We start from the raw sequence: 12,795 nt of genomic DNA, 5'->3' as shown, positions 1-12,795 counted from the left end.
GAGAACAGTCTCTTTGTACTGTCATTGTCTTCTTCTCATTCTTTCTCTTGTTTTTCTATCTTATTCTTATTCTTTTCATAACCACCACACATTCTTTAATATAATTTAGGGTTAGGTATTAAAGGAGGTGGGTTGTGGGCTGTTAAAGCCCAGATACTTTATAGAGAATTTATTATGATATGAGGTACATTAATTGTGAAGGCGACCTTATAGAGCCACTACAACATAGTGCCACTAAAGTGGGAATTAAAACTTGCAAGTGGTTTGTGGTAAAGCTAAGAGACCCCAACGAGATCAAAATCATCATTCCTAGTCATTAAAAATTAATTTAATATTAATCTATCACGGTGTCCCAAATAATGCAACATCATTTTCACATTCTCATCGAGATTTAGACAAAGCATATTGATTCCAAAGAGATGCCATTTGAGAATAAAGCTCACAGACTATTTCATATAATATTATTGAAACAAGATCCCTCTAAAGCTAAAGCATAATGAATAGATAAGAACTCCCAAAGATTTTTTTGTTATGTCAAAATGGTCAAAAGATATATTAATGGATGCAACTAATCTAATGATTGTTATTGTCTCACTCTTTAATACAATCGTCAAATGCTTTTTGGGATTTCAAATCATTATTAACGGATAATTTCGTGTCACCAATGAAATAGTGTCAGACCCTTTCAAAGTCCAACGAGTAGTTAGACCCATTAAAAATAACGAAAATGATTAAGAAACATCTAATTGTGTTTGAGCCATATCAAAAAGAAAAAATCTTGGATACAGGCAGATGCAAAAGGCGAAACATATGGCTTATAGAACGATGAAATAAAATTGACACTTTGATCACCATTTGACCGCGATTTGAAAGAAAGAGGGGACTGAGCAACATCTTGCTCTCATTCCATGAAATAGAGTTTCAAGAAGAAAGGAGACTTTGTATTTTATTCATATCATTGTTGTGTACATCATAACCAAATTAATAGGATGAAAAACAATAAAATAAAAGCCATGAATTATGGGATTTACACAAATCAATGGATGTCGCATCTTTTTTTGTGTGTTTTTGTATGGTAAGATTTTAGGAATATCTAATCTTCTCATGAGGATGGTAAGAATCATCGATCAAGGGAATCAAAGAAATATGATATACTCTTTAACACAGTAAGTTTGACACAACTAATAGCGGTGATCAAAGCAACACCCTATTGTTTGTTCTGTCTATATATACTCACTCGGAAAAGACTTTTCACCCTCTCAAAACAGAGACGGCTACGATGGCTCCTGTCGTCAAGCTCCTCCTCTTTGCTGCACTCCTGCTCCGTATCTCTGCAACAGGTATCCTTCTTCGCCTCTCTCCTCCAACAAGCATCGACGGATCGCCGATAACGTAACGCATGCTTTGATCGTTGTTTGTGGTGACAGCGGACGGCCAGGGATGCGATCTGTCCAGCATTCAGGCGCAGCAGACCAACACAGGGGAGAAGGTGGGCAACGACCCGGTGTTCGAAGTGGAGGTGAAGAACGTGTGCAGCTGCACCATCTCCAGCGTGTTCCTTCGCTGCTTGGGCTTCGCCAGCTCCATGGTGGTCGACCCCAAGCTGTTCCGGCGTGAAGGCACCGACTATGTCGTCAACGACCGCAAGGGCATCCCCAGTTCGCAGTCCGTCAAGTTCCGCTACGCCTGGGACAGAGCCTTCGCGATGTCTCCTGCGAGTCTGCAAGTAAATTGCTGATGAAGCAGTGGCACTCACTGGCCATGGCTGCAACACAAGATCCGAACACTAATGATCTTTCGAAGAGCTTAGGATGCAGGCGTTGCAATGCATTTGAATTCGTCTGCATGGAATAAAAGCTTTCTCTTTATCATTGCAATATTTATGTGGAGTTTCATGAATGAAACAAGTACTCGTCATTGTCTTTCTTTTGATTGCTTAAAGCTCCCCATTTTGAGAGCCTTTAGACATTTGCTTCAGCAATTTTTGTGCAGTTGCAGGTCCTTTCGTGAGCCCTGGAAATGGCCGCACACATTACATGAAAGAAGAGATCGCTAATCAATTGTATATATATATATATCTTGGAATGTAGTTTTTGCTGCTAAACAAGTAGCAAATATTAGATGTCATGAATCACGGCCATCTAATAATAGTCAATCACGACACCGAGATTGACTATACTCATGACATTTTGTCGTGTCGCTAGAAATTATACTCATGACGCCAAAGAATTATTATGGTAAACAGGAACAAAACCAAAATTGGGTGTGGGCAAGCGGTTGGAATAATGACACCGAGATATAACGTGGGAAAATTAGTGAAGGAAAACACAAATAGGCAAGCTAGAAGGTATTATTAGAAGAAATACAAGTAGAAAGCCTCTCTTGTAGTGGGAGAAATAGAGGATTAGAAACTCATAAAAGGAGAAATGAAGGAACCAAATGATTATTCCTCTTTCCTTTTTTTATTCTTTCTCCATATTCCTCTCTATTATATAGGTACCAGAGTGGTTGTAGAAACCATATCTATGCCACCTTGTGTGGGATGTTGCATCCATGAATGGGGAGATGAGACTGCATGGATTGCTACTTCCCATGCGCAAGCAAATGAGATCAAGGGAGGTTCCAACCTCACACAACCTCTCGCCTACTCCATATCCTATCTCTCTCTCTACATTTATCTCCAACCAGTCATTAGAGGATTTGCTCTATATGAACTTATCAGTGCTGATTTGCTTTGTCATAACATTTGTTAGGTTGTCTGTTGTGTCCAACTTCTGCATATACATAGTACCATCCCTCCATTCATTGCGATGTCCAAGATACTCTAGCCATCATATAAAGGAATATTTTTCAACTTATGCCTTAATTCCTCTATTAACCTTCTATTCCAAATTGCTTCATTTTAAGTGCGGGGAAAAACCTATTAAAGCAGAATAATTATTTTCCCTCTTTGTATATCAAAATGGATTTCTTATCAAAATATCAACTTGATATCAAAATATAAATATCAACTACAACAGCATAAATAATAGAGGAATAAATCAATCACACAGTGAGACCAAATTTTAACGTGGAAAACCCAATACGAGAAAAATCACGAGATCATAATCTACCTTAAACTTCCACTATCAATAGTAATAATAACAGGTTTACAGTAAATCTTCTCTAGAATAACCAGAGGATCATAATAACATCAAGAACATAGATCTTGGCTCAAGAATAGCATATCATTATCTCATAGGATGGATCTTTCTAGGTCTCACAAAATGGGTATAGTAGAAAAGTACTTCAGAGAGGGTAAATTGCAGATCAACACCATTAGGATTGTAGAGCTTGCTATAAGGATTCTCTGCATATAATTTGGGTCAAAACTGATAACGTTTGGCCACTGATCGTCAAGCAAAAAACTCAAAATTCTAATCTTTCTCTCTCCTTCTCTCGCTGTGCGCTGCCGCCATTCTCTGCACGCACGCATGCTGCCCTCTCTCCTTTTTCTCTCTATGTTCTTCTCTTCTCTCTCTATGCAGTCACTGTTCTTTCCTCTCGCTGTGCGCACCTTTTTATCTAGTTCGCTACCCTCAATTACTCTTATTAATGAGTTGGGCTCAAAAGACCCAATTGTCCAAGCCTACATATGGGTTGGACCTAACAATTCTCTCCCTCCAGCTCATATGATGGGCTGTACCAAGCCCGCTCTTCGCCTACATGCTTCAAGCCTCTCCTTAGGCAAATACTTTGTTAACATATCTGAACCATTCTCATTGGTATGCACTTTTTTCAACTGTAATTCTTTCATCTCAAGCACATCACGAATCCAGTGATATCTCACATCAATATGCTTCGATCTAGAATGGTATGTTGAATTCTTGGAGAGGTGAATGATGCTTTGACTATCATAGTAAACAATATATCCTTCATGTTTCAAGCCTAATTCCTATAGAAACTTTTTCATCCATAAAGCTTCCTTGCAGGCTTCAGTAATTACTATGTATTCTGCTTTTGTGGTTGATAAAGCAATACAATTCTGTAACTTTGATTGTCAAGAAACTGCTCCCCTTGTAAATGTCATCAAGAACCCCGAAGTGGACTTCTTGGAATCAGTATCACTTACCATGTCTGCATCTATGTAGCCTTCTAACACAAGTTCATCATTGCCAAAATATAAACATAACATGGAAGTACCTCTTAGATATCTTAATATCAATTTCACTATTGCCCAATGTTCGTTTTCAGAATTAGAGAGAAATTAGTTGACAACTCCAACTACATGAGCTATATCTGGCATAATACAAACCATAGCATGCATCAAACTGCCTACTGTAGATGAGTAAGGCACTCTGGATATTTCTTCTTTTTCTTTCTCGTTTGTAGTACATTATTTCGAACTAAGCTTGAAATGACCTGCAAGTGGAGAATAAACTGCTTTGGCTTTACTCATGTTGAATCTTTCAAGAACTTTTTCAATATAAATCTCCTGAGATAGCCAAATCTTTTTTTTCTTCCTATCATAAAGAATATTCACGCCAAGTATTTGTTTTATCGATCCCAAGTCTTTTATGACAAAAGACTTACTTAGCTCTCTTTTAAGCTTTTCAATTTTACTAGTATCATGGCTAACAATCAGTATATCATCAACATATAGTAGGAGAATAATGAAATCATTATATGAAAATTTCTTCATAAACACATAATGATCAGATGTGGTTCTATCATACCCTTGGCTCATCATAAAGGAATCAAATTTTTTGTACCACTGTTTAGGTGCCTGTTTGAGTCTATATAAGCTTTTTCTAAGCTTACACACCAGATTTTCTTTTCCCTTGACTTTGAAACCTTCTGGTTGCTCTATATAAATTTCTTCTTTTAAGTCACCATGAAGAAATATTGTTTTCACATCAAGTTGCTCAACTTCTAAATTCAAGTAGGCAGTCAAACCAAGAACAACTCGGATATAAGACATTTTCATTACAGGAGAAAATATTTCTTCAAAGTAAATACCTTTCTTCTAACTGAATCCTTTCATAACTAGTCGTGCCTTGTATCATTGTTGTGAGCTATTATTTTCAGACTTCAATTTGTAAACCCATTTATTCTTAAGAGCTTTCTTCTCTTTATGCAACTTTATCAAGTTATAGGTGTGGTTCTCAAGCAAGGATCTCTTTTTTGCATAGCTTTAACCCACTCATTCTTATGCTCATGAAGAATAGCTTCTTGGTCAGTTTCTGGTTCTCCCCCATTAGTAAGCATAATATACTCATGTGAAGTATATTTTGTAGATGGTTGTCGCTCTTTGGTGGATCTTCTCAATGGAATCTCGACTGGTGATGGAGGTGCCTGTTCAGTTGGTTCAACATCATTAACTGTAGGAGTATCATCACTTACATTCTCACCACAATCTTCTTGTTCATCTCCTCCATGATCATCATGAACTACAAGTGAAGGAACTGGACCCAGACTCTAAGGAACATAAACAGAGGTTTTTGTCTTCTTAACATTATCACCATCATCAAATAATTGGTCTTCAAGAAATACAACATCTCTGCTTCTAATAATCTTCTTGTTCACTAGATCCTATAATCTGTACCCAAACTCTTCATGACCATATCCCAAGAAGATACGTGCTTTTGCCTTACTATCAAGCTTGGACCTTTCATCTTTGGGAATATGAATATATACTTTACACCCAATGACTCTCAAATGATTATAAGATATATATTTTCCTTTCCATACTCTCTTTGGAACATCACCTTTCAGAGAAACTAATGGAGAAAGATTTATGAGGTCAACTGTAGTTCTCATAGCCTCCCCCCAAAATAACTTCGGTAACTTGGCGTAAGAAAGCATACACCTAATCCTTTCTTCAATGGTTCTATTCATCCTTTTTGCCACACCGTTCTGTTGAGAAGTTTTAGGAACTATTTTCTCAAGTCTGATACTATGAAATCTGCAATAATTCTCAAAAGGGCCCTTGTACTCACCACCATTATCTGATCGAATACACTCTAATTTTTTACCAATTTCTCTTTCAACACTGACATGAAACTCCTTGAAAGCATCGAGTACCTAGTTTTTAGATTTCAAAGTAAAAGCCCACACTTTTCTAGAATAGTCATCAATAAAAGTAACAAAATAAAGAGCACCTCCAAGAGTTCTAGCTTGCATAGTATAAACATTAGTATGAACTAAATCAATAACATCTGATCTTCTAGATGATGAATATGTATGAAATGCAACTCTATGTGTTTTTCCAACTAAGCAATGATCACAAGATTTAAAAGATGTACCTTGCAACTCTGGTAAGAACTGCTTTCTAGCAAGAGTTTGAAGTCCCTTCTCATTGATATTACTAAGTCTCTTGTGCCAAAGATCTATACTTTCACCTTTTTGAATTGTATTAATCTCTCCTTTGTGTAGCTTACCTTCCATGACATAAAAAGAGTTAAGCTTCTTTCCTCTTACCATAATTAGAGAACCTTTAGTGAGTTTCCATTTGCTTTTACCAAAATAATGTGCAAAGCCCTCATCATCAAGTCTGCGTGTAGATATTAAGTTAAGACAAATATCTAGAATATGCCTTACATATTTGAGTATCAATTTGTTCTCAATACTGATCTCCAAGCAAATATCTCCAATACCCACAATCTTAGATGTACCACTATTTTCCATTTTGACATTACCAAAATCACCAACAGTGTAAGATCTAAAGAAATCACCATGAGAAGTAACATGAAATGAAGCACTAGAGTCAATTACCCAATTACTATCCTGAGCTACAAGACTGACACAACCGTTATCACAAACAATAATGATATTACCTTCATCAGTAACTGTATTGGTCTCTTTCTCATTTTTCTTCATTTCACTTTGTTCTCGCTTCCAAAACCTACACTCTTTCTTCGTGTGACCTGGTCTGTTACAGTGGAAACATTTGATATCTCTTTTAGACTTGGATCCTCCTCTATAACCATATGGATTTCTACTATGACTTCTTCTATGTCTTTCTTGTTTTTCAGTAACAAATGCACCAAAAGAAGATTCACCCTATTCTTTCCTTCTAGCATCTTTATTTAGTAAACTATCTTTAACCATATCTATAGTTAGAGTCTCCTCTAGTGTGGAGTTACAAATTGTCACCACATACGTTTCCCAACTTTCTAGTAAAGAGCTAAGAAATAATAATTCTTGCATCTCATCATCTATATTCATTTTCATAGCAACCAACTTGTTTGCAAGACTCTGAAATAGGCTTATGTGCTCAACAATATTACCACCATCTTTATACTTCAAATTTACAAGTCTTCTGATGAGAGAAATTTTATTTCCCATTGTCTTTTTCGCAAAGAGATTTTCTAACTTTTGTCAAACAACATCAGTTTTGGTTTCATCTGAAATATGCTCATGCAAGTTTATATCCATCCATCTTCTAATATAGATAATATCTTTTCTATGTTGAACCCATTCTTCATCGTCCATAGTAGAAGGTTTATCTTTAACCTTGATGAGCTTATATAAATCTTTATAATAAAGCAGATCTACCATTATATGCTTCCAAGTGGAATAATTTGATGAGTTCAATTTAATCATACCATCTGACTGCTCCATTTCAATCACACAAGAAAAACTAGCACCAAATAACCTGTTACTCTAATATCACTTGTTGGGAAAAACCTATTAAATTGGAATAATTCTTTTCCCTCCTTGTGTATCAAAATGAGTTCCTTATCAAAATACCAACTTGATATCAAAATATAAATATCAACTAGAACAACATAAACAATAAAGCAATAAATCAATCACACAGTGAGACCAAATTTTAATGTGAAAAACCCAATGCGGGAAAAACCATAGGACTGTAGTCCACCTTAAACTTTCACTATCATTAGTAATGATAATAGGTTTACAGTAAATCTTCTCTAGAATAACCAGAGGATCATAATAACATCAAGAACATATATCTTAGCTCAAGAATAGCATATCATCATCTCATAGGATGGATCTTATCAAAAGAGAATTCTAGGTCTCACAAAGTGGGTATAGCAGAAAAATACTTCAGAGAGGGTAAATTGCAAATCAACACATTAGGATTCTAGAGCTTGTTGCAAAGATTCTTTGTATAAAATTTGGGCCAAAACTAATAACGTTTGGCCACTAATCGTCAAGTAGAAAACTCAACATCCTAATCTTTCTCTCTCTATTCTTCTCTTTTCTCTCTGCGTCGTCACTGTTCTTTTCTCTCGCTGTGCGCACCTTTTTATCTAGTTCGCTGCCCTCAATTACTCTTAATTAATGAGTTGGGCTCTAAAGACCCAATTGTCCAAGCCCACATATGGGCTGGACCCAACAATAAGCTTGTGTAACTACCATCTACTTTGTTTTTATAGTAGATATAGCCACGATAGTTTACAACTTTTAAATCCAACTCATTGCTCCTCCAACAAGTTGTAAACACATAACTTATTATGAATTTTATTTTGTCGATATCACTTACAAAATCAAAACCAATGTATCCTCTAATGGTAAAATTTGATCCTCCATAACTTAATATAACATCTGAGGTTCCTCCAATATATAACTTAATGTAATATCTTTAATTCTTTGATTCAATCTTTGTTGAAATCTATCACCAACATATCATCAGCATGAAGTAGCAAGATAAAAAAATTATTATCAAATCTCTTGTAATAAGCACAATAGTTTGAATGGAATCTTTTGTATCCAAGTCTAACAATGAAGGAATCATATCTCTGTACCAACAATTTCATTCTTGCTTTAAATCATATAGAGATTTGTTTAACCTATAAACTAAGTTTTCTCTTTTTTTTTTCTAACAAAACCCTATGTTTGGAGCATATAGATCTCTTCTTCAAGTACACTATAAAGAAATGCAAATTTTACATCTAATTACTATATATATAATTCAAATATGGCACATAAAGTCAAAACTAGTCGAACTATAATAAGTTGAACAATAGGGGAAAATATTTTATTAAAATCAATACTTTTCTTTAGCATATCCTTTCACCACTAGTCGTGCATGATATTACTCCACTTGATCATTGATATCTCTCTTGATTTTATAAACTCATCTATTTTTTATAACTTTTCTTCCTTGTGGTAGTGGTGTAAGTTTTCATGTCCTATTTTTATGTAAAGCTTCAATTTCTTCTTATGTTGTTGTCATCCATAGAGATGCATCTGGACTACATATAGTCTCTTGAAAAATTGATGGCTCTTCATCCTTTGTTAAAAGACAGTATGCAACATTACTCTCCAAAACATACCCTTTGTACCAAATCGATGAGACTCTCTTAGATTGGATTGATACTTGTTCATTATGCTCCAATGCTACTTAGAAGAATTCTCTTTCACATGAGCTTCAATAGTTTTTGAACTTTCTATCATTGAGATATCATATATATACTCTTTAGATCTTCTATAAAAATAACATTCCTACTTATGATTATGTTGTGGTTGAGTGAGTCCAACCAGCAATACCCCTTCACTTCATCAGCATAGCCGAAAAATATACATTTACTAGACTTATGATCAAGCTTTGTTCTTTCTTGGTATTATATATTACATATGTGGGACAATAAAAAATATGAGGAAGAATAATCAACTAACTTACTAATCTATATCTCCATAGGTTTCTTCAACTCAATCGCGAAGAAAACCGATTAATAACATAATAGACAATTCTTACTATTTCTATCCAAAATGACTTAGTCGCACCCATAGTACCTACCTAGTAATACTTTGGTTCTCAAAAGGGTCATATTCATCCACTCCACCACACTATTTTATTATGGCACTGTAAACTGCCTCTCAATGCCTTCTTGTCTATAAAAAAAACTTCAAACTCCTTACACTTTAAAAGTCTGAAATATTGAAAACACATTTGCCTTCATACACCCAACATCTCCTAGAATAATCATTAATAAATAATAATAATAATTTACTCCTTTTAGTAATATAACTGATAATAGTTAAGATTTCCTTAACTATATGAGAAAATCTCATTAGACAGTTGAGGAAAATCCTCTCTTCCTACATGTATAAATAAGATATTGTATTCAACCATTTAACACATGTTTTTATCATTATAATTCAACTTGTCATGGTATTAGAGCCACTACTGTCTTAGAACAAGGTTTATCCTTACTTACTACCGCTCCTTCCTCAATTGACTTCAACTCCGGAGTTGCTGTCAAATCCACCATCAGGCTCAGGTGTAGCACCACTAACAACTGCGTTCTTGCACTACCGCTCCTTTCCACCGTTGCATTCTCGCACTCTAGTGTTTTAAGCCATAGCTCCGACAGCGAAGCCATCATACGACCTCCAAAGTCCTCGAGCTCCACCACAGTCGCACTAACTCCAATGAGCAGCTACACCACCTCTCTTTGCCTGTCAAAGAGATGTTGTTGTCCTTTTGTGAATAAGATCTCACCAATCAAAGAGATGCTATTGAAATCTTGGGCTGTAACCTACAGCCAACACGTTTCGTATATCAAAGCTTGGAGCGTGCCATCATAGTAGAAGCCTAGAAGCCGAATGATGTTCACATGGTGAATTCAACTGATGGTGGCCACTTTATTCATGAAATCCTAGCTATTGCCTTTGGTCTTCTCTAGCACCTTGGCAGCCACCAGAAGTCCATTTAGGAGCTTCCCTAGACTAGGTGGCTTTCATTGTGGGTTCTTATCGCCTAGACGAGGCGACATCTATTGCCACCTCTTCCCTCTATACTCTTCCTCTAGCAGAGGAGCTCTCTAGTAATACCTTTATCGGTCACCTCCATTTAGCCTTTGAGGAGAACGGTGGCAAGCGTGACCTGCACACAACCAACTGATCTCCCTACACACTGATGGGATATAAAGTGAAACTAAACTTTTGTATACGAATAAATATTAGTAGGTCATAATACGCAGCGGAATTAAATGGAATCACAATCAAAAAGAGGAGAAGAAGAAGGAGAAGAAGGAGAAGAAGAAGAAGAGGAAGAGAAGAAGTAGAAGCGGGTGAAGAGGTGACACCTCTGTTTCCTGCAGGAGGAAATAGACGAGAGGAGGTGCTGTTCGTCGAGGAGAAGAAGAGGAGGAAGGAGAAGAAGAGAAGAAGAAGAAAGGAAGGAGAAGGAAGAGGAGAAGGGAAAGAAGTAGCTGCGGCTGTGGCAGCTGCAGCTGTGGCAGGGAAAGAGGAAGAGGAAGGAAGAAGGAAAGGAGAGGAAGAAGAGAAGGGGAAGAAGGGGCTGCGGCTGCGGCGATGGCAGCTGCAGTTGGAAGAGAAGAAGGAGAGGAAGATGAGCAGGGGAGGAAGAAGAGGCTGCGACCATGGCTGAGGCCGCGACTGCAGCAGTGCAGCTGGGAAAGAAAAGAAAGAAAGGAAGAAGAAGAGAAATGAAAAGGGAAGAAGAGAGGAAGAGGAGAAGGGGAGGCAGCTGCGGCAGTGGTAGCTGCAGCTGGAAGAGGAGGAGAGGAAACGGAGCAGGGGAGGAAGAAGAGGCTGCGGCTGTGGTGGCTGCAGTAGCTGCGGCAGCCGTGGTGGCTACAGCAACTGCTTTTGGGAAATAGAAAGAAAGGAAAGGGAAAAAAAAAAAGGGGGCTGTGGCCGTGATTGCGGCTGCGGTGGTGACGGCTACGTCTGCGGCAGCTGTGTTTGGGAAAGAAAAAGTATGAACGAGAGAAGGGAGGAAAGAAGTAATGCAGGGGAAGGGGCTGCGGTTGTGACAGCAGCTACGGTCGTGGCTACGATTGTGGTAGTGGTAGCGGCAATGGCTGCGATAGCTGTGTTTGAAAAAGAAAACGAAGGAATGAGAGTAAGAGAGAGCAGGTGACTATGCCTCTATGTTCTGCATGAGCTGCAGTTGTGGAGGAAAAAGAGAAGGCATGTAAAAAATGAAACAGGGAGAGGACATGGAGGAAAAATAGAAGGATTTGGGCTGACACCTTCTTTGGATCTTCGGATCAAAATCTTTGAAAGGCAAGTGTTCTGATCCTTCCTATTGCAAGCTTTCTAATCTTTCCTATTGCAAGTGTCCTGATCTTTTCTTACTATAATTTTATCTCTATATTTGCTTTGAATATGAGAAACTTTGAATTGTTCTAGCCTTGCATTTGATATATCTCCTGTTTGGACGTAACGATTCAAATCTATGCAACTTCTAAGATTCTGACCTTTCTACCTTGTTATGGTTATAACTTTATGTATTGACCTCTAATTTGGACAAAACTTATTTGATCAGAATATAGACTCATAAACCTTTCTTTTGATAGCTTATTTCAAGAATTCGGAGTAAGTTTGCCTACCCAAACTTCTATTTCAAATGAGCCTACAGATTCTACAAAACAAGGATCGTAATTTCTAACCTTTTGATACCGAGCTGCCTATAAGTCGATGTTAGAAACTCTGATTTGTTCAAAACAGATTTCATTAGAAACTAGACTCATAGATCTTTCTTTTGATATATGGATTGAAAGATTTGGAGTCCAAACACCTACCCAATTATCTGTTGAATCTGACCTTATAAATTCTGCCAAACAGAGATTTTGTTCTCCGACCCTTGTTTACCAAATTATTTGTAACTCTCTGTTGGACAATTCAATTCATATGAAGCTTATTTTATTTGAAAGTAGATTGAAATATCTTTCTAATAATATATTTCTGAGAAAATTGGAGCATGATTGATAGTTTGAATCATTTATTCAATGTGCCTCTTGAATTCTCCCAGAAATCGAGCTTTAATCGATTTCGCATATTCTGGTTTCATTCCTTTGGAAATTGATATCCTTTAGC

At 36.9% G+C, this 12,795-nt stretch overlaps 1 protein-coding gene across 1 annotated transcript; it reads left to right on the top strand.

The window, feature by feature from the left end:
* The first annotated feature begins 1,277 nt into the window (after window positions 1–1,277).
* On the top strand, window positions 1,278–1,926 carry LOC135611752 (uncharacterized). Its single transcript, XM_065107396.1, has 2 exons — window positions 1,278–1,340; window positions 1,428–1,926. Exons 1-2 carry the CDS (start codon window positions 1,280–1,282, stop codon window positions 1,736–1,738), a joined length of 372 nt encoding a protein of 123 aa, XP_064963468.1. The 5' UTR covers window positions 1,278–1,279; the 3' UTR covers window positions 1,739–1,926.
* The last annotated feature ends 10,869 nt before the right edge of the window (window positions 1,927–12,795 follow it).

This window comes from Musa acuminata, chromosome BXJ2-5, assembly GCF_036884655.1.
Source record: "Musa acuminata AAA Group cultivar baxijiao chromosome BXJ2-5, Cavendish_Baxijiao_AAA, whole genome shotgun sequence".
NCBI lineage: Eukaryota > Viridiplantae > Streptophyta > Magnoliopsida > Zingiberales > Musaceae > Musa > Musa acuminata.
Note: the sequence above shows the minus strand (reverse complement) of the source record. Positions and strands in the feature narration are given on the sequence as shown.